We start from the raw sequence: 26,598 nt of genomic DNA, 5'->3' as shown, positions 1-26,598 counted from the left end.
TTAGTGGACATGAATTCCACATAACCCTGTTATCTCCCCCGAGGCAGGGTATAATGGAAAACTAAAAAATTTGCTCGAATAAACATTAAAAACAGTTGGATAAGAAGTTTAAAATGGTTATGACAACGATAATGCAACTGATTTTAAACAACAAATAATCCCGTAATACAAAACGATTGGATTTAGATACAGACGGAATAGAAGTTATGATAAAATCGGGAAGTAATGTGATGTGAGAGTGAGGGTGGGGGGTGTGTGATGCGGACCTCTGGCCAGTGCGGCGCCTGCGCAGCGATGGCGGCGCGCAGGGCGGCGTGCGCGTGCGGCGCGGGCGCCCGCGCCAGCTCGTGCAGCGGCGGCTCGGGCAGCCGCTCGCCCAGCAGCGCGCGCACGCACTCCTGCGCACAGTCGCACATGGCCGCCAGGTCGTACCCGCCCTCCAATGACAGCACCACCTTATCACAGAACGGTTTTTCATTATTTAACATTTCTTCTGTACACAAGCCCAATTTAATAGAAATTAGAATGAAATTTAGTCCTTTTTATATTATTGATAATTTTTAGCTTAAAATAAAAGTGTGCGGTACAACCAGCCAACGCGTTTTGACCACAACTTTATGAAGCCTAAGGAACTCATGTCACGCTTGTCTATATTTCAAGAGCTAACCTTGTCGACATTACTTTTTAATCATATGTTTAAAAGAATTATTTAGTATTTTAGGGTTTATTTAAAGGAATAGTTTTCATATGTTGCCTTAACAGTTATTTTAATTTTATAAGAATAATGATGATATATGAAACTATGGTTTGGACATCATATGTCTACAATGGAAGGCTATGAAGGTACTGTAATTTTTGTATCGTCAAAACTCTAATGCGATTTGAAAACAAGTTTGTACGTCCTGTCTTTAGTGGAATGAAATAAAAAAGCCTCAGGAGCTGTGGATTTTAGGATGTGCGTGGTAACAGGATAATGAATCCGCGGGGATGGGGGGAGGATAGTGAATCCGCGGGGATGGGGGGGGGACAGTTCGTCATCGTGATCTGGGGCGCAGGGCCGACCTTGCCGTTGGCGAGCTGCATGAGGTCGCGTGTCATGTGCGCGAAGCAGGCGGCCGACACGCTGTAGCCGCCGAGCGGCGCGGGGTGCCCGGCCGCCGCGTCGAACCCGCACGACACCAGCACCATCTCCGGGTTGTACTCCTGTCGCACCACACACCTCACACTTTAACGCTTTTCTTTTGCATTCAAATAAAATAAATAATACACTTTTTAATATCTCAATAGCTAATTAAAATATTTCTTTAATGCGTTTTTTCCAGTCGCCATACATGAATAGTGAGCAACGATAGCTCAGTGGTAGATGTCCGAGAATTGCTATCGTAAGTTGCGGGTTCGATCATTGAAATACAATCTTACACAATTCACACTTTTCCTATTAATTATACAGGATTGCCATTTGGCCCTGGTCTTCACTTAAGTGACACTTTACTTTTCTGCGCTAGGCAATTATTGGACTTTGTGAAATTCACTGTTACATAGAGAGGTCTTATATATGAAGAACGTCAAAGTATGATCAGTCATATTGTGGTGTATGTGGTGCGTATTGTGGTTGCTGAAGTGAAACTTGAAGACGATATTATCAGGTTAGTGCGCGGTACCTTGGCGATGGGCATGATGAGCGAGCGGAATGCGGCGAGGTACTCCGCGTCGGCGAGGGGCGGAGCGCCGGGCCACGCCACGTTGACGGTGTAGCCGAGCCCCGCGCCCGCGCCGCACTCGGTGGCGGCGCCGGTGCCCGGGAAGAAGTTGCCGTCGTCGTGCCGGTGCAGGCTCATGTACAGCACGTGCGGGTCCTCGTAGAATATTTGCTGCGTGCCGTTGCCGTGATGCACGTCCTGGCGCGGGAACAAGTTCGTTACTCATTTGTTCATGTGCAGTGACAAAGACCGCTAAAACTACTCAAAGTTTAGTAGCGAACAAACATACAATATTTCAACAACTTTCATGTGAGTTACCTGTATAACGGCCACAAATGATAACAACCACTGTATTAAATAAATGAAACTTTATAATTGTAATATTTTTCACGTAAGATTTATTGAAAAATGCTTGGAGACAATTTTATATCTTTTTAAAAATTTTTACTTAGTTATTCTAGGCAATAGTTGTACAATGAACTTTAAAGCCGCTTTACATTATGTATTTTATAGCTAACATATCACTGGATTATTGCAAGAAAAATGCAATTTGATAGAAACTTAAATAAATGACCTCTACAATGGCATCTTTCTACATAAAATGTTTGATAATAAGTGTCTAAAACTTGAGGAACCAAGCAAAGGCCAGCTAATGGTTGTGATCCCAATCTCAAATGTTCTTAATGCAACAGCAAGCTGCTTTATCAGTTAAAACCTTTTTATGACTAAAAAATCAGTTTAACAAAATTAACATTTGTATGTTAAAAAAGTTGCCACTGCATTTACTGTAAAATTTAAAAGTAAATATTCAAATGACTACATGTGTTGCCGTTTGCAAATGAAATGACTGCGTATTTACCCAGTCGACGATGAGTATCCTCTGCAGGCCGAGCCTCGTGTGCAGGATCTTGGCGGCCACGGCCACGGAGTTGAAGAAGCAGAAGCCCATGGCCTGGTTGGGCTCCGCGTGGTGGCCCGGCGGACGCACCACCGCGAACCTGCGCACACGAACAACGCACGTTAAAATTCACGTTAAAATTTATTATATGTAATTAAATCGATTTCAGCTAAATATATAGCACTTACGGTGTTGCCAAGCGCACAACTTGACAATCACTTGACCAATTGGACCTACAGTTTTTTTTTTAAATTTCAATTCTACAATGATTTTTTACCCGTTGCGCAGGTCGCCGCGCGCCGTCCGCAGCGCCAGATCCAGAACGGCGCCGGCGGCGAGTCGCGCGGCGGGCGGCGTGTGCGCATCGCTCCAGGCCGTGTCGGCGTCCACGCCCAGCCCGCCGCACGCCAGCCGCACCAGCCGCAGCGCGCGCGCCTCGCGCCCGCGGCCGCCGAACGCCGCCACGTGCGCCTCCGTGTGCACCGACTGCACACCACACATTCATACTGAGTGCTCCTTCTCCTACTCATGCTCTTTAAAGTGAATCCGAAGCGTTGAAAACAACCAGAGTTCTTGATAGACTAGTAAAATTCGCGGATCTTGCACTGCAAGAAGTGTTACAGTGGACATCTATCGGCTAACACGATAATGACAATATAATAAAATTAACTCAGGTCTCATAAAATATGTACATCGCAATAACAATCAACACAATTTAGATGCAGCGCCATCTATTGAACAATCGAAGCTACTTTGATTAAACTAAAGATTATTTAATCACACTAAATGTTTCGAATATTTCGATTAATTGGAACCATTAAGAACGTCTTAACGGAGGTAATCAAACAATCATTTTTGTTATACAAGTTCTTCTTGAAAAGTGTTCACTCGGAACTAAAAAAGATAATTAAAACTAAATAGAAAAAATTTATCAATTTCTCTCATAAGATTAATGGTTATACGCTTTACGACCGCTGCGTAAACCCAGCGTACTGCTAAAATTAAGTCGAATTAATATCTAACACATAAAATGCATTTATTTATACAGGTGTAAATAGTTCGTTAGTAGATGCATTGAACTTGTTAAGGACAAGCATGTCTTTCAGGTTTCATGCTGTGAGATAACGATTGCCTTAAAGTCAGCGGTTGGTATATTGACCTGCAGCTCCTCGAGCGTGGCTTTCCTGGGACGCGTGCGCTCAGTGCGCGCGGCCAGGCCGGTTTCGCACAGGCGCGCCCACACCGACTGCAGCCGCCCACCGTGCTCCGGATGCGTGGGCGCGTGGGCGCCGCATGAACAGCTGCAACATGCACAAGATCCTTACTCACCACCATCACTAGGACATGGCATCATATACCAAAGTACATGGTGCCATGTTAACTCGCTTACAACAGTACATCTACACTAATCATCTCAAACGTCACTGCGAGGTACAAGATAAAACGTCTAATTAATACACTAATTGTATTCATCCAGAAAAGACAGCATCTTGTAATTGGTATGAGTTGTTGAGGGAACGCGAGAAGGTTCATAATGTTTACCCTCCTCACAAGGTATATGGTAGGGTACCAGTGAACTTCATAAGAGATTTTGAATGCTTCCTAATAGCTCCATAGTGCAGATAGCTATTACTAAAAATTTTATCAGGTAAGAATTCTTCATACATAATCTATATTTGTACTGGGAATTAAAAAAAAAACTTTTTGCACTGATCATAGCGCCCTCCAGAATCCACCTCTCCGAAACACTTAATAACTCCAGCTCGCTGTTACTTAGAACAAAATAAGTGATGCAGTTAGTTTATTACTTAGAACAAGACGAAACTTGTGCTGGTGCCGTTTACAAATAAGCTTACACTCTCCAGCTCTTGAACTACAGAATATGATTATGAAGTCGTGATCACACACACAAAAACAGTTTACAATATTATATACATAAAATATATAAAATAACACGCACAAACACACACACACACACATATATATACATAAAAATAGGACATATAAGCTGAAATTTCATTCATAAAGAGACGATATCTGAGTGGGTTAGACGAACTCCGCTCATGGAATATAATAATATCTTAAAGCAGAGGTGGCAAACACTAGGCCGTAGACCGCTCTGGAAGTGCACTGTAAGTGAGACATTGTGAGTAAAAACTATAAAACAGGGAAATAAAATATCTTTGCTTTTTATTTCACACGTAGATATTAATAGTTGGTGATGTCGGACTGACAAACAAATAAGTTGATACACACCGGAGGTGGTTGTACACGCGTAGTTAGTAAGGTGATTAGGAGGCAACAGAAAGCAACCAAAAACTGAAATAAACAAAGTATAATCACAGCGGAGCAAGTTACCCATGTTTGAGCATGAGCGCGTCGTAGGCCAGGCCGGTGGCAGGCGCGCGCGCGCCCACCAGCGGGGAGCTGAGCGCGCGCGCCAGCGGGGCGGGCTCGGCGGCGCCCACCAGCGGCGCCGACGGCGAACTGGTGACGGGCGGCGCGCGGCGCGCAGTCAGGTCGATCACCTCGCCCTCCTCCTCGCGCAGCTGCGCCGCCGCCGCGTCGTGCGCGCGCGTCAGCACCTGCGAACGACAACCATCAGCTGACCCATGGAAATTAATTCTAAATTCATTACCAATCTGCATGCCATGATGCCAGGTGCACAAGATACCACGCTGAAGACGTTCCTCGTAGTCGTCCTGACTTTGTTCTATTCACGCATCACAGCGCTGTTCAGAAGCTACAATATAATCATGGTAAATAACCCTAAAGGTAGACCCATTTCCGACGGAGGGTGCCAAAAGACAAAAATATATAATAATTTGTAATGCTAAGAAGACTTTTATCTTCATCGCTATTTGACCATGACCCAGCGGCCAGAAACGTCAACAGTGGAAGAAAGAGAAAGAAAGTGAATTGATGGCTTGGAAATGTGATTCTCGGGAAAAAATGTTCCGATATCACGAACGTTGCACCGATGCCTCCATTCTTGAGAAGCTCCTGATTATTATAATCCTTCGGTCGTTATTCGAAAAAAGATTAAATCTGTGGAAAGCCTTGGTGTTCAGTGTAGAATATATATCTCAAAATCAGTCAGCTTGTGGACGATTTGAGAAGAGATAAAGCGGGGCTATCAGAAGAGTCATGCAACGATCTTCATCATCATATCAACGCTGGTAAGAGCATAACGCCTTCTTTTCTTTTCGGTAAATACCTCACTGGTAAGGAACATCCCCACTTACAGTTTTTCGTATCTGATCCCTTAGATAGTGGTGTGCGGTGGGCGGCTGCAGCGCGGGGTCTCCCAGCGGCAGGGGCGCGGAATGCGTACGCCCTAGCGGTCTCTTGGCGAGGCGAGCGTGAGCGCTCACTGCGACGCCCACGCCGCTCACAGTTGACAGCGATCCCTGCGTGATCGTGGGCGGACAATACGCTTCTGCCTCTGACACCGGCGGTAGCGCCACCGGCACCTGCGACACGATAGTTAACATCGAATAAATTTAAATATAAAGCTTGCTGCAGCTAAATAGAGAACATGAAAAAGTGATTGGCAATGAACTTCTTTGTAATATAAAGTACGACGTAATTATGGAAGGTAATCATTGTCGATTGTGTGTGTAAACATATTTTCCAAAATTGATAACTGGTCGAAGCACGTGCATGTGTGTGGAGGCACTTGTGTGCACGTACCGGCGCGGCGGGCGGCGCGTGCGCATGCGCGTGCGGGTGGGCGTGGACGTGGGGGCGGCCCAGCGAGATGTTGGGCAACGAAGGCGAAGAGAAGAGTAACTCGGCGGCGCGCGGGCATGCCTCCTCCTCCTCGCGGATGGGCGCCGTGGCGCCGGGCGGCGAGTTGCGCGGCGACCCGCCCTCGCAGTCTGACAACACACGTTACAAAACCTTCATTTAATTCAATTTAATACTTTTTTATATACACATCACAAAAATACACAGTTGTGTAGTAGGTCTTATTACTGGAGGCAATTTATTCTTGGCAAACTAATAATAATAAAAGTCACATCAACTTGGATAAGTTTGCACTTGTGTGTGAGAGAGAATAAAATAATACCGAATTAATGGATTGATAATTAGTTGCAATACAATCACTGGCTCAAACAAAACTCGCAGATTATTTTTTTTTATTTGTATTACATACTGCTTTATGTTTTTGGTTTGTTTTATACTTGCCTAGTTTAACCATATTATCTGTTTAAAAGTGGTCGATAAAATACGTTAATTCGACATTGGAATTTTAGACGGAGCTCTTAATGACTGTCAACATTTTAATGTATTTTGTTCTTGACTCTACGTTTCGCTAGGTGTTATTATTGCGCAATTAAATAATATTTCTTCTTCCTTTCAGCCGATGGACGCCCACTGCAGGGCATAGGCCTTCCCGTAGATAGCCCCGATGACCAGTCCCGCGCTGCCCGCACCCAGCGACATCTCTCGACCTTTACTATGGCGTCGGTCCGCATTATTCATTGATTTGTATGAGACACTGAGCTCTGGGTGATTGCGTGTGTGTGTGTGTGTGTGTAGTGTGTATGAAGAGTCGCGCGGGTACTCACTGCGGTGCTTGGCGCGCGGCTTGAGCGGGCGGCGCGCGAGCGGCGAGGCGCGGCGCTCGATGACGCGCGCTTTCAGCCGCACCTTCAGCATGTTGGGCTCCGACGCTGTCAGCGCACGCGCATGCGGTTACACGTCGGCTCACACTCACACAGGGTCGCATACGACAAACACCTCACTACTTGTTAACTTTAGGATGCACACGACGACAACAAGCTCAAGCAACACCTGCCGCTCACCTAGACGCGCTCGCCGGCGGTACGTCTCCTATCTCTTTCCTGCAGCAACATCTCAGTTTACCCATGAACCCTATTTCTAATTTCCAGTAACAAAGAGTATACGGTTTGATTACAAGCCCAACTTAGTGATATTTTCCCGAATTACGTTTATTTTAAATGAATTTAGCCTAGTCTATATAATAAATATCAAAAGTGTAAGAATAAAACGCTTTCCATTTTAATTTTCTTTTGTCTGTCTATCCAATCTATAGAACTCCTTGTTAATCACCACAAAACGAGACTCTATAAAACTAAATACGCTATAATTCTTTCGCGTTGAGAATGCAATGAATCATCACTGTCCGCAGACCTAGGCCCGCCTCGTTTCTAATCCAACTATTTCTAATCAGCTGTTGTGTTCGAAAACATGTTATAATCTAATTCACGGACCCTTCCACTCCGTGAACTCAATACCGATGAAGCTGTAAAAGCCTTAGAGCACTAACTTCAACAGAGAAAAAGCTAATGCATATCTTAATGGTTAGTGAACTCTTTTCATTGAATTATTAACGCGAACGAACTATAGTATTATTTGCAGGCTGCGGTGAAGAAAATTCGGCAAAAGTCGCTGCAGGAAAGAATTCTAAGCGGTACCACATCACTTACCATCAAGTTACCGTCTGTTGGCTAACTAGTCGTCTCTTTACGTCTTTATCTACCTTAAATTCAAGCTTCAAAAATTTTGTAAATTTTATGGAATGTCGATTATATGTTTATTTACTTTACGACCGCATTCCAAGGTATGTGTCGAGAAGAAGCGGCAAAAAACTAGACTTTTCATTTTTAGACAAACCTTCCTCAAAGAATCTTACATTGAAGTATTATATATCGTATCTAGTGCACTGTATATAAGATCTTCGTTGCGATACGTTACGTATACTACAAATAAGGAGATCGCGCTCGCGTCACGACGTGAGCTTAACGTTGTCGGTGTCCTTATCTACTTCACAGCAAGGGTAGGAGAAAGCGTTTCTGACAGGTGCTGGTTATTGGTTAGTGCGGTGCGGCACACGCGCGGGGAGGCGGGGCGCTGCTCACCGGTCTTGCGCAGCGGGAAGTCGGCGGGCGAGTGCTGCGCGTGCGGCGCCGGCGGCGGCAGCGGCAGCGGCGCGGCCAGCCGGTACGGGTGCGCCGTCGCCGTCGCGCCCGTCGACGTGATCGACTCCCCGGACGAGGACTTCACGATGCCCCTGCACAATGAATACGGTTATCACAAATCTTTCTTAGCTAAAAATCACAGCCAATGAGCGTGGAGAAGCAGTCCATCTCTCTCGATCGACTACGCATCGGGAGCGATAGCGGCGAGTTCGTCACCTCGTAATACGCGGTGCTAAACTGCACCCACTGCTGCCAGTTCGCTCGGCCCGGCAGCGATACATGAGTATATAGGCCCCACACCCTCCATCACACGCATATTCCATAATGAACAGTCCCAATATTTAAATATTTAACTGAAGGTCGCGAGTAAATACACAGTATTCTGTGTGGAAGGCGATGGATTTCATGAGCTTTGTTTATGATTTCAATGATGAATAAAAGGGCTCAAATAAGAATCAAGTTTCTATAAAAATGGGCTTTTCGAGTATAATTTTCATGAAGTTGGATTATTTAAATTGATCACAGTAAAAATGGAAAATAAGAGATTATTGCAGGTTACGTTTTAACAAAAAAAACCTCTTCAAACCCTAAAGCGAAGAAAAAATTCGCCACAAAACCTATCACATCGTCATAATCATATCTTCTTCTTTTACTTTTCAGCCAACAAACGCCCATTGGAAGGCATAAGCCTCGGCGACCTCCCGCGACCTCCCACAACCTTAACTACGTCATAGATCCACCTGGTAGGGGGACCTTTCCCACCCCGCCTACCGAAAGCATATAATGAGATCAAGAATAAAATATCTAAAATTACTAACCTGCCTATTGAAATTTTAAATTAAATTTAACAGTTCAGTACATCTGCGATACATTAGAGAAAATAAATATTTCTTTCCGGTATTATACAAATCCAATGCAAGTTGCTAAAAAAGTCTCCATAGGGAAGTCAAACTCACCAGTTCCTGTAGGGCGAGCCGGGCACCGTGCCGTTCGCGTTCGCGGCGGCCTGCTTCTTCTTGAGGAACTCCTGAAATAAAAGCACCAACCACATCAAGCGACAACTCCACTTAAAAGTAAATCAAATAACTGTTCACAAAAAACAAAGGTATAATTTTCCGCCAAAGATTTAACTACCAAACTACCAAATAATTAGATTTGTACGTAGGAATATACCGTTAAATTTGAAGTGAATCCAAACTATAACTTTAAATATTTTTTTCAGTCTTTACAAGTAAGCGACCTCTTTCCTGAATATGAATCCCGGTGTCCCACTTTGGACATAGAAAAACATAAAAATGATAACTTAAACATCTAACAAAATTGGTAATTTAAAACACCACTCTTATGTTTTTGTGTAATTTAGTAACTATATTCATTATGCACTATGTATATATGACGTTAAAAGATAATAATAGGTTTACAGCAATGTTTCCCAACGTGCGCCCCACGCCACACTGGGAGGCAGTTCGATTGTTAAATGTGGCAATAGGAAAATGGGCTCGACACGCTTTCAACCCTTTCGCTTAGTTATAAAAATTATCTATGTTACATAGGGGGGCGTAAGAATTTTGGAAAGGTTTAAGCTGGGCATTGCACAATAATTTGGGAAACGCAAAATAAAATCGTTAAAAACAAAGAAACCAAAGCCCTTTCTTCATGCTGACATAATGTTTTACGGTGTAGAAAATTGACTATATTTTTTACAAAGTGACTGAAAAATTAAAAACACTGAAACAGGTGTAACATTAGTGTTAAACACTATTAGAGGGACCGGAAAGCAATGTCGTTTCAGTCAACATATTTTACAAAAAAAAAAAACGATTGTTTTTTACCGCTCCGACGTTAAAACTTTGGGCACTAGGTAGCAAAAGGTTCTTGATAAGGAAGGTGAATATATTGTTCCTTAGGAATGAAAACTTTGTTAAAATGTAGTCGTGTGAATTTAACTTAAGAAAGCGACATTACTTTATCCTTTGATATTTTACACTACTGCCCAAGTGGTATCTACAAATTTCCCGAGTTCGAGATAGAAGGGCGCACATTTTCTCTAGCCTATGACCAATTCCAAGGCATTATTCCAACAACTTCACTTTATTTAGTGCTGGAATGAAGAGCTTCTGGCATCACAAACACTAATGTCTTGTCAGACGGAGCACGCGGCGTGTGGCGTGTGTGGAGAGCGTCTCACCTGCAACTTCTGCTTGACCTGCGTGGAGGCGTTGGCGCTGTGCTCGTGCTTGTCCTTCTTGCGCAGCAGTTCAACTCGCTCGTGTCGCTCGCGAGCTTCTCTCGCTTCTCGCGCCTCCCGCGCCTCACGCAGCGCCGCCTCCTCCATCGCCTTCTGCTGCTCCCACAGCTGGACAAAAGCAATATGAAATGAGTTCCCCAAACATTCACTTATACTTCAAAACCACGTGAGTCGTTCGCCAATAAAAGTGGCTGCAATACGATGTCAATAAGACAAATATACACAAAGTGGTTAGCAACGGATAATGAATATACATTTACATACATTGTTAGAACATAGCGAGGAAAATTAATATGAACAGATGAGTTGATCACTTGAAAGCGGAGTTATACACCTATGTACACATATAGTAAAGAAATTATTAAAGATTCTTGAGTTCTGTAAGGAAGAAATCGTTCTGACTACCCATATAAAATAAAAACAGGTTCTTTGGAAACAGATATAAGAAAAAAGCTTTACTTTTTCCCCACCTCTTCTATTGGAGTGTAAAAAGACAATTACTTCTAGCAGTACTAACTCTGCAGGAAAAGATAGTGAACAATAATTAGTTACAATGTACAGGAAGCGAAGTTTTACAAACGGTTTTCCTTTAATACCATCATTACATTATTATTTCTGAAACTACTGATTTTAGAATAGAGGGTACCATACCTTAACTGACAGCACATTAGCAATACATATATTGACCCGTTTTAAGGTTTTACACATATAACCAATCACTACATACGTATTCTTTCAATTCTAAAAAGCACATAAACAACTAAATATATAATTTAATTTGTTCGTTCGGAAATTAGGGGCCGGCATAGTTACAGTAATGGGTTAATGTTGTAAACCATTTATGGCACAGAGTGAACGTCATGTTCGGTTGTCAAGTTTTGATGTATATATTATGTGTATTACAACGTTAGAAACAATCAGAAACTAGTTGGTTCTACTCAACATTGTAGGAAGACCCTTAAATACATTATTGACAGATAGACGGATTATTTCAAAATCATAACGGCATATATCTCGATGAAGAAAAATGGACGAAATATGGAGAAGACAGAGAGAAAAGACATTTAATGGAATGGAAAAAAGTGCACCGCCCGCCAGCCCGCTGATAAATGCGTATGCGGCAAATAATGCGAATTACACAACTGCCGCCGTTAAATCACTCAACACGTGTTTCACCCCTCCACGGGGTATTTTCAGGAGTTATTTTACACCGATTAGTGCCAAACACAGAGTTAAGAAAAGACATGCCTATCATAGACGCCTATTAGCAATAGTTTACTTACAAATTTTAAAATTTATTTACCACGGGTCAGATGAGAGCCCTCACGGAATCTAACATCAGTGGATGCGAGGGAAGTGGTTGACACGGAGAGGGAAAGTGGGATATTGTAAAAAAAAAGCCGTGTGCCTGCCCTTTTGATCACGACTTCTTTGTCCAGAGCGCACAACTAAGAATAAAACTAAGGGAGACCTTCATCTTTATCTATGTGATTATTAGAATTGTTTGCATAATCTGTGCATCTCTACATCACATCTCCAAAGAATTTATCAACTCAAATTCCTCTTTCAAGACTAGAGGACCGATCGACCCTAATCACGCAGTGGGCAAGGTGCCCACGCGTGGTTCGCTGTTTGCTAACAGAACATTCCGCGACATTTCTGCGGTGACATCAGCGGGCGCGTGGGGCGGTGCGTTCCCGCGCGCTGCGTCACCGCACTGGACTCTGCGCTTTTGGAATACTAACCGAATGAGTCAGTTGAACTTTTGCCACCGCCTTACCTGATCGCGCTTCTGTTTACGTGTCATGTGTTCCATAACCCGAAAACACCAACCGATCCGAACGAACATAACATAAGCGAACTGTGTTTTGTGACATCCCGATCGAATGAAATTCATAAAGCAACGAACGAACTGAGGTTTCCGAGGAAGCCCGCAGAATTCCTGGAAAGAGGTCTAGGCAACACGTTTAACACTCGTCTATATCAAACCTGACCAGACAATGCCGGGACCGTGAAATAAAAAACAGTTGTTCCACATTCTGTACATTTTCACCATAAAAGTTTTCCCAGGTCAAAACTACGAATCAGAGTAGAAATATGACGAGACACTAATATTGATGTTTAATTTTTTTACAGTTTTAAATACACTACAGACTTTTGAATCTCATGCTATATTTTGATAGAGCATGTCGCGCATATCGGAGTAAATTAGTACGAATGGTTTTTGCATTCATGTATTATGTGTATTTTGGCCGTCAATTATCAACTAGTTACATACAAATAAAATTCATATTTTTGGTACACAAGCTGTTCACGTTGTTCCGCACAGCTCGACGCTCGCACAACCGTAGTGAACCTCAACTAGTCCAAAACAAATAACCGATAACAAATAGGTGTTTACAATAACAAATAAATAGAATAGCGGAATAGTTTTCCTGGTGCGATATCGCACGCAGGCGCGGCCACGCTAATTAGCTGCCGCTATTTATAGCACAGTTCGCGTGAGGCGAAACGACAACCGGAGTTCGGACAATTGTTTCGTGCAGTCTTGATGCAGACTCAGTGCAGCCACGGGACAGATCAGGGTTTTCTCTTACGGTGTACATTACTACATTAAATACACCATCACCGACCAAGCTAAAGAGTTATAGAATTATAAGCGTTGTCGCGACGTACTGACGATTGCCTGAACTTTCAATGTACTCCACATAAAGCCTCACTCTACATCTAATTTAGATTGAGTAGGCCACGTCTAGCTCTTGAACAAACTAAATTCAGTTTTTTACTTCTCCGACATTGTCCCTAAACATATTGCCTACGCATATTGAGAGAAACGCAATGTAGCTGAAGGTTTGATTTTTCCGGTAAAAGGAATAAATTTTCTGAACTACGAAAATGCCGTGTCTTGTAGAGTGGAGACAGTTATGTGGGTTTCGGTGTATTAAAACACATATGCATATATATACATGTATATAGATATTTATGTGACGATAAGAAATACAGCTATAGAATGCGTTGTAGACTTGTTAAAACAAACGTAAATGCGGGGAGCACAATGGTAGCAAAACTGGCACAGGTTCAAAAAGTTCATCCAGATGCACTCTCTGCGAACCCGCGCATTCAGATCAACTACTTGCGCCTGCGAGTTCCAGTATTTAAAGCAATTCTTGTCTTAAAAAGTCCTGATGATCTCTCTCTAAAAAGGTTCACACGTATGTTTGTAAAAACGTACCTTTAGATGATGCCTGAGCTGTTGCTCGTGCTGCTCGGCGAGCTGCTGTCGCTGCTGTTGGAAGTGCTGCAACAGGATCTCCTGCTGCAGCTGTTGCTGTTTCTTCAGCTGGAACAGGGAACGTGACACTTGAACTGATGTAAATTGCCGTCCCGCCATCACAACAGCGGCTTTCTCTTTGTTAAAAACTCATTTAATTCATACAATTGCTTTTGAGTCATTGCTATTTAAAACCTATAATTATAATATCTGTGACACAATCCTGAATAACGACGTGTGAACGTCATTTGTTAGTGGGATAGTTAGTAAAGTCGTGCCAACGACGTTGTTACAAAAATATTGAAACAGTTTTCATGTTCCTGCGATCTATTGGTCCGCTGCAGTTTATTGTTCACGGACGAGGTCATGTAATGAAGCGTTCAAATCAATACAATTCAAATAACAAGTAAAAAAAACTAGGATGACAGTGAAATACGAAACAGAAGCAACCCGTAGCAAACGTTCGTGACAGGCTAGGAATGTGTTCATCAAAACAACTGAACATCATGGAGCATTCAGCTTAACCCAGCCTCCAATTGCTGAAATCAAAGCGGAGAATTCGAAAGAGATTCAAAGTGAAGAAACGGCGCGGGATAATGATTTTTCCGGCTGCTTTCCCGCGCCCGACCTCCGAGTTTGTGTCAACAACTACTTGTTATTGCAGCACGAACACCGCACAGCACACAATAAGTATAAAATTTTCGTTACAAAAGCAAAGCACGTGTTGTGTTCAACCGGCGAACTGGCAGATAGACGCACGCGCATGCAACCGTACGGAGATTATCAAACCGCTATCTACTATGACAGAATGTTGTAACTAATTTTTTTGCTTCTAATATATATATATATATATGTATGTATATATATGTATGTATATATATGTATGTATATATATATATGTATATATATTGTAGTGGATTGGCCACTGTATAATGTTTAGAGAAACAACACTTTTATTGAAATTTGTTTAATAACTTAGCCAAAATAAAAATGTGTACATAGTAGATATCAGTATGACAACGAGGACGTAACTGTGAAATGTATATTTAGCCAGTATTCGCGGAGTTCGCATTGTGATTGAAAAACTGAATCGATGTCAAGATTGGGAGGTTCTCTACACAAGCGGAGCGGTCCGGCGCCGTACGCGCGGCGTGCGCGTGCGCGGGCGCAGGACGCGGCGGACCGAAATAGCGGCGTGTTTACACACAACCAATTAAACTATAACCGGAGGAGGAAAACGATATGCGAACGCATCAGTTTCTATATATAAACATGAGCCGCGGGTTCGCGCGCGGCATCAACACGTCCACGCCCGCGATTATCTGTATTGTCGTTACGAACATTAGCAGCCACCAGCGCTTTTTGTGAAGGCTGCGGTGGACTAAGGCGAATGGACCTTTATTTTATTATTGTGGCACCCATGAACATTATGAAAGGCCAGTCGTCGTTGCGATCTTCAGGAACGCTTTTGCCTTATGCATATATTTATTAAATACATAGGAATCTATGATGCTCGTCAACCAAAAAATATAATGGTTTTTATTAAACAATCTAAACGCAATTATAGCGCATGTCAACAGGTGCATTACATATGAGGGATATGTTGATGATACGCTTCTCCTACTGGGGTGGGGGGGCAGCGCGGGTTGTTCCAATCACAATGCGAGGGGGCGTCGGTCGAACACGGCACGCGCGGACACTGCGAATAGGTAATGGTCACTCACTTGCATCAGGAAATTATTCTCTAAGCTTTGTTTCGCTCTCTCCGCGATATGGTTCTTTCTCGGGCTCTGACTCTGACAAGGAGAGGAGACACATGTATGACAGCAGCACACGCACACGCGCACACGCGGTTAATGCTACGCGGCACGAACGTCGGCGTGTGCGTGAGTAAATGAAACAAGTGTTTGGTCGAAGGAACACCTGCGCGGCTGCAGCGAGTTCCGAGTAGGATTTCGAGTGCGATCAACGAGTGAATTGGAATCGGCGTGTTTGAGGGCAGGGTGGATGCAGGGGGGCGGGCGGCGGAATGCGCGGGCGCCGCGAATAGAGCGCGCGTGGGCGCCGCTTCGTGAGATCGGCTCTTTTTGCAACGCGTACATTTGCAGGATAACGTTGAGGCGGCAAAGCGGTTCATTTGGCAGCTAATTGCAGTTGCATGATGGATTCAAGCGATCTACTTTGGATCATTACTCTTTTGTCTTCTAGTTAAGTCAAGAGAAGAATGCCTAAAAAGCCTAATTGCAACTAGTATCGGACTAGGCACTTATTCTAGGACATTCTTAGTTTAAAATCAAGACGAAAAGGGTTCTAAACGAGAAGAGACCGCAACAAACTTGAGTTTTTTTATAAACATTTCCACAACCATTGTTAATACAATGGTTGGAGCAGTTCATTCTCGTGATGTATTGTCATACAACAAATCCTTTTATGCTGAAGGTTATTTTTAGGAATTTTTTCTTTATAAAACTTTAAATCTATGGCATAACAATTCAAAAGATGAATAAAGTTTACCATTAACGTGTATACAGTTAGGTCATCGTGGCTTTCGGGAAAGGCCTGTGCCTTTCAGTGGGCATTTATCGTCTAATAAGGTTGTGATAGTTCTCGAATCTCCCCTCTCTTAGGTACTCAGAGACTATTTTTACAAATTTTATTATTCGCGGTCTCTATCATCTTTTCCTTCTTAAAATCTTTGATTCCTTTTATTTTCTCTCAATCCTTTCAAGAATACTACAAATTTACATTTTGTTCCGTTTAGCATTATTCGTTTTATTCTTACATTTACAATCCTTTATAATTTATTTTCAATGATAAGGTTGTCTGCAAATGTGTTACTATGCTTGCACTAATTCTATGTCGCCTAGAGAAAGATTAATGAAAAGTAGTGACTGCACATACATTCTTTATTTAACATACTCCACATTTCTATCGCCTATAAGTGTGTGCAGTGTTTCATTCACGGAGATATCGCAGAGGCAAGTCGCAGTCAGCGAGACTGAGTTTCGCCACGTGAGCCGAGCGTTGGAGACGCTCCAAGCGGTCGCATCCGGTCAGCTGAACGCGTTCACCTAAATCAGTGATTCCCAAAGTGGTCTATATCGACTCCTAGGGGTCTACGTCAGCGAAAAAATAATTTGGAGGTCCATGAAATGAAATTTTATGTTTATTTAATGTTACGTATATTTTACATAACAGATACAAAAATTTTACTTTGAGTAATTTTAATTTAAATTCAATTAATAAATGTATAAATTAACAAGTGTTTTTACTTTAACACTAAATTTCGCTACCGTTAGAAATTTACAGGAAATTAATATCAGGTAAGTAGGGGGTCTACTCAACACGGAAAAACATGGCAAGGGGTCTACGACACAAAAAAGTTTGGAGAACTCTGATCTAAATCAACGATAACTAGGTATGTAGGTAGTGACCACTGTCCGGACGCCGACGCGTAAACCAAATGCATTTTACACAATACTACCAAATAGATCCAAATCAAAACACTCTTTATTGGAATAAATTATTACAAGCACTTTTGAATCGTAAGTCGACATAAATTGACGGCATTGTTGTCCTTACAGGAAACCATCTTAAGGGTTTTACAATATATTATTGTTACATCGCTTAAATATATTTTTTTAGAAAATTGTTGAAGTAAAAATTGTGGTCACACATAATCAAACAACGCGTGAGAAGTCATCGGAATTATCATTCATTAAATTTGAATAACATTATTGTACACACAGTTTCACATGTAAATTCTACAACAATATAAGAAACATTGTTAATGAATATCAAACGTCGAGAATAGATTGTTCTAACTAGTGTATTTAAAACACTTTTGAAAGCGATCTCATAAACACCGCGTTGAGTTTTCTGTGAACCCTTATTCCGATTTAACACTTTAAATTAGGAGATTGTGATGCAGTTCAATTAGATTACAGATACAACTATATATATCTTGATGAACATAAAATAGAATGAGTAAAATTAATAAAGATCTACTGCAAGATGATGGATTACTGTATGTCCGTTTGGATATTCCTTTATGTCCTGTACGTATACGCTCCGAACTAAGTTGACCGGCATAGTCAAGGTTGCAGCGAGTCGCAGCAAGTAGCTGGGTGCGGGCAGCGCGGAGCCGCTCACTGTGTCGATCTTCGGGTAAGGCCTCCACCTAGCCGCGAGCTTGTTTTGGTCGAAATAAACGTGTAGTGTTGTATATTCTATGCACACACAGGTGCGGGCCCTGAGTTAGTGCTCGTGGCCGGGCACGTGCGCCAGACGTCCCTCGGAAGGCGCTCCGTGCAGTGCGAGCAATAAATCAGCGAACAATAGCGCCGCCCACGACTTGCCAATTAAATCCGTGTTTACAAAGAAAACAATGAACTCGTTGCGAACTTCTCACGGCGAACAGTAATTAAATTGCGGCCGCGAGTGCTCGGATACGATTAGTTATATAAAACAGTCGCAAAGCGCTGTGGACGCGGCGTGGATACGCGGGCCGAGTCAAGGTCACGAAAAGTCGACGATCTTTGATGGAGCCCTATGTCTTGCAGTGGGAGTCTATCAGCTGACATGGTGACGAAAGCGTTGCATTGAAAAGCTCAGCGAAAAGCTCCATAGCGCCGCCGACGCATTAGCAGGTAGACCATGCGCAGACACAGAGAAATGTGAAATTAACTCGTCATAAATGAAGAGCGATTTACTCAAAGGCACACATCGAAAGTACAGGGCGTTGTTCTACGAGGTTCTACAAGAACTGTGCGCCACGGAAGCACTCAACAGGTACAGTAAATCATAAATGTATTCTGTGGCCTTTGTGGCTTCTTATGGACTCTGGAGATATATTTTTGCAACTACATGTAGCTTCGTTGAGTCCTTTGAAAAGTTTTACGGTAATTGTTTTTGTTACGTTTTACAGTTGGACTTCCCATAGCGTCTTCGTCCAGCATTTAATCAAATGCTATCATTATCCTCACATCAGCACAAACACTCACTGCAAAGCATAGGCCTCTTGCAAAGAACGCCAGGGCCAGTCACCCTCGTGCGCTGCCCGCTACCAGCTTAACTGTTTCGACAATTCGTCCGAAAGTTCTTGGTCGCCACTCGAGAATCTTTTGTTCCAACGCATGGTACAGCAACATATGTTATGCAAGGGGAGCCAGAGGCGTGGGCGCTTGTGCGGCGGTCACCGCGCTTAGGCAGCGGCGTTGGGCCCGTAATGCGGGGTCCGCGCGTAAACATAGCGGCGTCGGACGGTCGGCCGCTTCATAACGCGGCGTTTATTTATATCGCGCGCGGGATTTTATAAATATCCCGGTGTAAAAATGCGGCGCACGGGGGGGAGCAGCGGTGCGCGGGGGGGGCAGCGGCAGCGCGGGGGAAGGTCACGGGTGCGGCGGGCGTGAGCTCCGCGCATACGAGCTTTGCATTCTGACCACGTGACGTACGCGTCCTCGCAAAAATGACACGCGAATTTGATAACCGTATTCATGACATAGAAGGTGAAGGCCTTTATAAAGGTGCGTGCTAGTGTGAACTCGCACGAAGTGGTCTCATGTGGCACCACTGACGGAGCCGGGGTGTGTTTGACTCGCTCCCGGGATTTTATACAAAATTGAGAGATATCGATGCACGCCGTAAGAGATCCTGTTAGACCACCCAAAGCATTACGAAAGGTCACTGAAGAGGATTCAGTAAATAGAAATTTCGTACACGATACCCTATGCTTTGCCGCAAAGTCTTATGTTGACCGTCCGCAACTGATCGACAGTGTTGCGCGAGGCAACTTGGTAGTCGCGTGTCGCCGAGAGCATCGCGACAGCTCTCTTTCTCGTTACAACACATGGCGCTGCGTCGATAGCGTGCACGCGGGTGTTCCCGCGGGCTTCAGCAAACTAGCCGCCAGTTTCACCGCTTACTATGAGAAATGTTTTTCACTTTTAATAAAATTAATTCGATGAAAATTCAAGAAATACATGTACGCGTCACTCAGACCAAGTGACCGAGAGGCTGTTGCCGCACTCGAGAATGATCAGGGGATGGAAGTTTATACACGCCGCCACGCCGCCACGCCGACGGTCGGAGATAAGCACGACCTCGTTGATAACTTATTAATAGGTGTACGTGTGTGTCGTGGTGTGAGGTGTGTGTGTTTGGCGAGCGGGCGGTGGGGTACCTGCATGATCTGCTGGTGGAAGCTGGTGTCGGGCGGCAGGCGGGGCGCGCGCGGCGGCGAGGGCGCGTGCTGCGGGGAGCCCGCCGCGCCCGCGCCCCCCGCCGCCGCGCTCCCCGCGCCGCTCTCGTGCGCCATCTCTGCAACAAGCACGTGCACGTCAGCAAACCAAATAATCAATACCGAATGTTTACAATCGTTTCACAAATAGAAGTTGCTCAACTTAAATCGATCTAAGTAATTTATGCGCCATAAACTTTGTAAACAGAGCCACGATACTACAGTAGTGAGAGATACCAGAGAGATCAAATTAATAGAAATTATAAGGTGGTTCCATCGCCTTGTAATGTTTTCCATCACCTTTAATTAATACCACTGGGCATCCGGTTCTGAAAAGAACCAACAGTAAGCTCAGTGATGACCCAGTGTTGCTTTCACAGATATCTTTAGTACAGTAATCTAACTGAGAACTAATTCGGCGCTCTCGGGAGTCCGAAAATCGAAAAGCCAAACGCCTTTTGAGTGACAACCCAAAGCAAGATTCCCCCCACCGGATTCCTTGCTCAGTCACTTTATAAATAATCTGGGAAACTGATTAAAGATTAAATCCACAGAACACCTATTGAAATTCACGCACTTAAATTCGCCTTGACATTAAAAAAACGACTAAAAATTCGCTACAAAAACGTTCTTAGCCTGTAATGTATTCATCACGAAGATTCCACTTTCCAGATTAGTAAACTAAAGCGGAACCAGTACCAATTTTGAAGTAATTATGATGCTTGGAAACATGGACATCGAGGTTGTGTTTATTACAGTTAAAAAAGGTTTTTACTATTATGTACACAACTCTGATATGTATCGGTTTATAGAAACAATACTCTGCAAAACAAATGTTTCATTGGCCGTGCGCCGCGACCTGACCCCTGGCCAGCTTGCAACCTGATTTACTAAGTAGGTCACTCCGGGGAGCAGCGCGGCAGAGCTTTACAAGCAAACACCTGAAATGCGGTAGCGATCGTTCGCAAATATTTTCAATTTTGTGCAGTAGCACCTAAAATCGAGGTTTAGTCTTCGTGTGCGACTCCAAATAGATCCACCAGTGGGAATCCTTTGACCTAGTTACTCTATAAGACACACGCCCAAACCTAAGAGCTTGGAATGGTCAATCTAGTGCAAAAAATATAATGGCTCAAAGTGAGGTTCCTAGAGGAACCCACGGGCTTAGTTTAAACATGTACGTGTAAATATAATGTAGATTATTATAAACAAACTATAAAGAGTAGCGATCTTTAGTAACAAAAGAATAGGTGTAAGCAGCAGTTCAGTAGTGATACTTTATCATCATCATCATCATCTCAGCAGCAAGACTGCTGGATGTAGACCTTTATCACAAATAAGACCACTGTTTACACCAAATTAATAAAAAAAAAACAGAACGAGCTAAAGTGCCGGTCATCGTGCGTTGTTAAAGATTAACTCGTCATCCGAATTCAGTGACGTCACGGCGACACCGATAGATAACTGCGCAGCGCAATCAATCACCGGAAACGTTCAATTATTTATAGCCGATTACTTATCGATGTAATCGCACGCACGGTGTCTAATCAAATGCCGCGCGGCGAACACGTTGCGATCGTGTCGCGACACGATCCGACAGATTCGACAAACATTGCAATAAACACGTTGATTAATTTACTTTTAGTCAATTTCCTATGGGATTCATTCTGGGGAATGCGCAGCGGAACTTCGCGGCTTTATCTAACCATTCCAATTTCTATACAGCACGCGTGGGATCCCAGTACCACGCTTATACTAAATAGTTTTCTTGTAAGCGTATCAAGCGTTTTGATCCGCACAGCCCTAGTATGGAGCGATCTGCTGGCTTCCTTATTTCACTAGAATTACAATCCAGGTCTCTACAGGGTCAGAGTGAACAAGAACTTGGTCTGCGTGCTTTATCTTCGACCACCTCGTCGCTTTCCATCAGACGAGTTTGAAATCAAACGCTGTCAAGAAAGCGTTAAAAAAACTTTAATGAACGTCCTGTTCACATGGAGCAGGTTGCTCGTTAAGAGAAAACCAAAATCACATCTTTTTTAACGGTTCAAGTAAGTTTCTATTTCTCAAAATAAGAAACAACTCCGCTCTTTGTTAGTTAATTAAAGGGACACGCGGCAACAAGTCTGGCAGCGGCACGAGGCGATCCTAAATCAGGATGTTTATTTTTGCGCAACGTTTGCAAGCGAAGCCCGCGGCTAAAGGAATAATAAAAGGCAGCTTTGTAAAAAGCGATCGCTTCTAATTCGGCGAGGTTCTATTATTACTTGCAGCGGAGCCTTCGCGTCCTCGACTACATCGGGGAGGGTGCAGCGCGGGGAGGGGGGCGGTGGTTTGAGAAATAAAGTTATTTTTAGAAGGCTCTATATATAGACCCCGCGAGCCGGCCGCGGAGCACTATGCGGCCTCGATATTACCTGCACGGACGCTTCACCTTATGTTCGACGCCACAAAGTGTTTGTGTTGTCCTTTAGAGTGACAGAAGGCAACATTTATAATAACATAAACCCGAAATTTAATTTACTTCATACTTGTAACTTTGTAACTCTGCCGCCTCACTTCTACGGAGCGAACAAGCAAGCTGCAGGTTTAACGAGCCGTTCGCTTTACGCCGTTTGGCACCTAATACCAGGTTAGCACTCTAAACTCTGCATACAGATGCAACCTAACCTAACCTGCAATCCCTAAATATAACAAAAACCATTTATTTATGTTTTAGTACCGATCGGATCTTCGGCACGCGCGAACTTTAAACTTCTGCTGTGCCGGTGTCACGAAAACCACATAACGCGTTCATGTGTGCCCCACAATTATTTGTAAACCTCGTAGTCGTGCAGAACTGCGCTGTCTATCCGTTGGAACAAGTGTCGTTTACTACACGATTTCGCCACAGGCTGCATTCCATAAATAACAGCCTGACCAGCGACGCTCATATAAAATGCAGATGAATTTATTCACAAATTAAGCGCCTAAAAGCGGACACGTCACGGACTCGCGCCGTCATGAATATCGTAAGAGGCCGCTCGGGAGACGAAAGTAAACCGCCCAATTTGCGCAAACGGAAATAGCGCGCGTCCATCAAGGCCTCTCCGCCCCACTGCAGGCATCGACATTAAATTAACTTCGCTGTATTTTTTTTGGACAATAACTTAGAAATCTCGTCCCCTCTTGTAAATCTGACTCTTATAAGCCAAAATTTAAAAGAAAAATATAATTATAAAAATGAAACTAAAGTTATTAAAAATAATTATGAATGTAGGAAAATCGTAGCGCTTCGTTTTCGCTCAACTTAGACACACCCATTAACCAATTACATTATAAAGCCGTGTTTACATTGACCTTTTAAAAAAAGCGCTCAAGCATTTGCGAACCTATAAACAAATACTATATTTATACTATATATTGCATTATATTTATTTTTGAGAATTCTTGTATATATCTCTGATATACATATAAGTTATATATGTCTGTCTTCTCCAAACATTTATACAGGCCTGTGTACGGCACTGAGGTAGCACCGTTTACAATGGGCACATATTCGTTAAGATTAAAAATTGAAAGATGTTTCTAATAAAGCAAATAATCACTCATCGCGCTAACAAAATAAATAGCCGTTGTAAAGTAAGAGCCGTCAAAACAATGAAGTTGCCTGCGCAGCGCGGGGTCGTAAATACGCCCTACATCGAGCCGTTCACGAGACGTAACCCGCCCACGCGCCGGGAACTACGACAGCCGGGCCTACGCCGCCTACGCGACGGCTCTACGCCGTAGCGTGGCCCCGTTTGAGGCACTTCGCCCGTTTAAAGGGTCACACACGTGGGGAGGAACTAAATCTTTTTACGGGCTTCACTCCAGGTGGTATATCTAATATATAAAATTCTCGTGTCACGGTGTTCGAACTTGAACTCCTCTGAAACGGCTCGACCGATTTTTACCAAATTTTATATGCGTATTCAGTAGGTCTGAGAATCGGCTACTATCTATTTTCCATACCCCTAGATGATAAGGGTGGTTCGCCCCTAAATTTTTTTTTTAATTTTTTAGATAATTTTTTTGGTTTTTATTTTATTATGATACAGCATACAAAAATACATACAACCCTAAATTTTCACCCCTCTACGATCAACTAGTCTTTATATACCTTTCACACAGGATGATTGGTTTTAAGTGTAAAAACTTACACAGGTACTTAGAGGCTTACATAGCGCATTTGTCATCAAAAACCTTTAAAGATTTAGCACCATTTCGAATCAATTTCCTATATAAAATGACCATTATGAAATGTAACATTAATTTATTTCTCTGAACGCGATAGGTCAATAACTTACAGCAGCGCAGTATACAGGGGCAGATTTATATAATAAATTATTCCATTTTTTTATTGCGTTATATATTATTTCGGTAACCATTGCGTTTCGTACAGTGTGTACCATACGTTAATTGACAACATATGAACTTTACATCACCACTTTAAAGCTTTTCTTTAAAGGTGTCCATATTAACACTCACAATGTTCTACCTGGAGGCTACCTACCTATCATCAGTGAAAAAAAGTGACAATGAGGAATTGCTAAACCTCGTGTAACATCAGATTGTAGAACGTAAGTAGAAGAAAGATATATTATGTGAAGTATGACAGAAGAGCATGGAAATAAAAAAGAAAAGAAAGTGAATCATTAAAAGATAACAACGTCCCTGTCCCGTAAATAAGATAGGGGAACTAGAGGTCCCAATAGCATGGGCCATAAAAAACACTAGATTGTAAAGGTCGTAGAGCACATACCGTTGGGTTATCTAGTTTGTTTATTTCTGCATATGTATATGATTTAGATATAAAGGATACATGGAGACCTGGATTCAGGCCGCATTGTATTGGAAATCCAAGATGTTCCACCCACATGTCCATCAATGGACCTCTTGCGACTGATATAAGGAAGATAATTCATTTATTCGTTGTTCACTTGTTTACAATATACCAGATGAGAAATTTTAAATTAATTCACACTTTACGTTTTATTCATTTTACGTAGCTGTAAACATTTTGTTTTCATTACTTGCTCCTATGATACCTTTTATGTCTTATTTTATGTTTTTGACTTGATTACAATATTTTTGTAACTGACGCAGGTAGAATTAATTAAATCAAATTAACATTGTCGTATATACGTCTTCACAACCAGTTGCACTTTGCTTGCAAGATTAATAGGAATACAGAGATTTGTGTGTAGACTTACTTGAGAAAATATTTCAAATTCCAATAGGACCTGTTACACTTTACAAAGGAGGCAGGGAATTTGTTTTCTGTAACATAATAAAAATGGGTCAACGATTCCACACGTGATCCGTGTCAAGGTCACGGGAGAAACGATCAACGATAGAGCACCAGGGAACACTTTGCTATTGCGCCGAGCTGCGTGCGAATAAACAAACAATCACTTCATTGTTCTAATGTTATTCCAGATCCCGAAACGTAACAGGCTTGAAGATACGCACACAGAGCCGATGCGACACCCCCCTCCCACCTCCCCCGCGACCCCCCGCCTCCTACGCAACGTCAGTTCTAAAAATAGAATGCTAAACGCGACAAGTGAAGGACGACGCCGGTCCCGCTCGCACCGGGGTGCGCGCACGGGCGTGCGAGCGGGACGGACGGCGCCGCTGCGCGCACTGCGCCCGGCTAAATATAGCTGGCACGCTCGGTGCGCGGGGAACAAACAAACATTGGCCTTTTTGTTTGAATCTGTGGAAACGAGTACGCGGAACCGGAAGGGGGAAGAAAACTTTGCCGTTCCAAGTGGCACAGCTTACTGCGGCTCGTCACTTGAACTCGGAGAAAATGTACATCGCAAATAATTACATTCGTTTGTTTCACACATAAACAACCACAATCACACACACATATATACATTTCATTATGACAATTTTTATGTCCTTTTAATATTTTTTTTTTAGTTTTTGCCTTAAATATTATTATGTGCCATTAGACATTTTCGACTACCGCCTATACATAACCACAGCAGCAAGCATATATCTACCATAGCTATTATATCTGTTTTAGTGTCAATTAAAGTTATTTTAAAAATTGTGAGTAAACATTGTAGCTCGACCAGGTTTATACCCATCTGACCTTCCCCAACGATCGCCATGATGATCGGACAAGCGCCGCCCACGGCGACCTCCGGCGACCTCAGATGTGACGTTGGTCCGCCTAGTCGGAGGCCTCCGGGTCGTGGTCGAAATTAAAGAACCTTTCTGCCTCAACGGCCATCTATTGCAAGAGTTACCCATCGGC

The 26,598-nt window shown here is 43.1% G+C and overlaps 1 protein-coding gene across 1 annotated transcript; it reads right to left on the bottom strand.

Moving 5' to 3' along the window:
- Nucleotides 1–151: 151 nt before the first annotated feature.
- Nucleotides 152–20,318, bottom strand: HDAC4 (histone deacetylase 4). Its single transcript, XM_068777640.1, has 16 exons — nt 20,250–20,318; nt 15,790–15,861; nt 14,027–14,134; nt 10,735–10,902; nt 9,503–9,573; nt 8,487–8,638; nt 7,173–7,277; nt 6,292–6,479; nt 5,844–6,071; nt 4,957–5,183; nt 3,758–3,899; nt 2,876–3,084; nt 2,560–2,698; nt 1,662–1,898; nt 1,063–1,203; nt 152–455 (listed from the first exon to the last, which is right to left on the bottom strand). The coding sequence occupies exons 1-16, from the start codon at nt 20,253–20,255 to the stop codon at nt 183–185; spliced, it is 2,466 nt and encodes an 821-aa protein (XP_068633741.1). The 5' UTR covers nt 20,256–20,318; the 3' UTR covers nt 152–182.
- Between the last annotated feature and the right edge of the window lie 6,280 nt (nt 20,319–26,598).

The sequence above is a fragment of the Battus philenor genome, unplaced genomic scaffold (assembly GCF_028537555.1).
Source record: "Battus philenor isolate CCGP_79_NKW_IND1 unplaced genomic scaffold, ilBatPhil1.0.hap1 SCAF_13, whole genome shotgun sequence".
NCBI classification, from domain to species: Eukaryota; Metazoa; Arthropoda; class Insecta; order Lepidoptera; family Papilionidae; genus Battus; species Battus philenor.
The sequence above is the reverse complement of the archived record's forward strand: the minus strand, read 5'-3'. Positions and strand labels throughout refer to the sequence as shown.

Excerpts from the sequence above, each read along its gene's own strand:
- HDAC4 (XM_068777640.1), bottom strand. Across the intron at positions 14,135-15,789 it reads AGAATAATTTCCTGATGCAA|CTGAAGAAACAGCAACAGCT; the intron begins GTGAGTGACCAT and ends TCCCTGTTCCAG. Across the intron at positions 2,699-2,875 it reads CGCGGCGACCTGCGCAACGG|GTTCGCGGTGGTGCGTCCGC; the intron begins GTAAAAAATCAT and ends TCGTGTGCGCAG.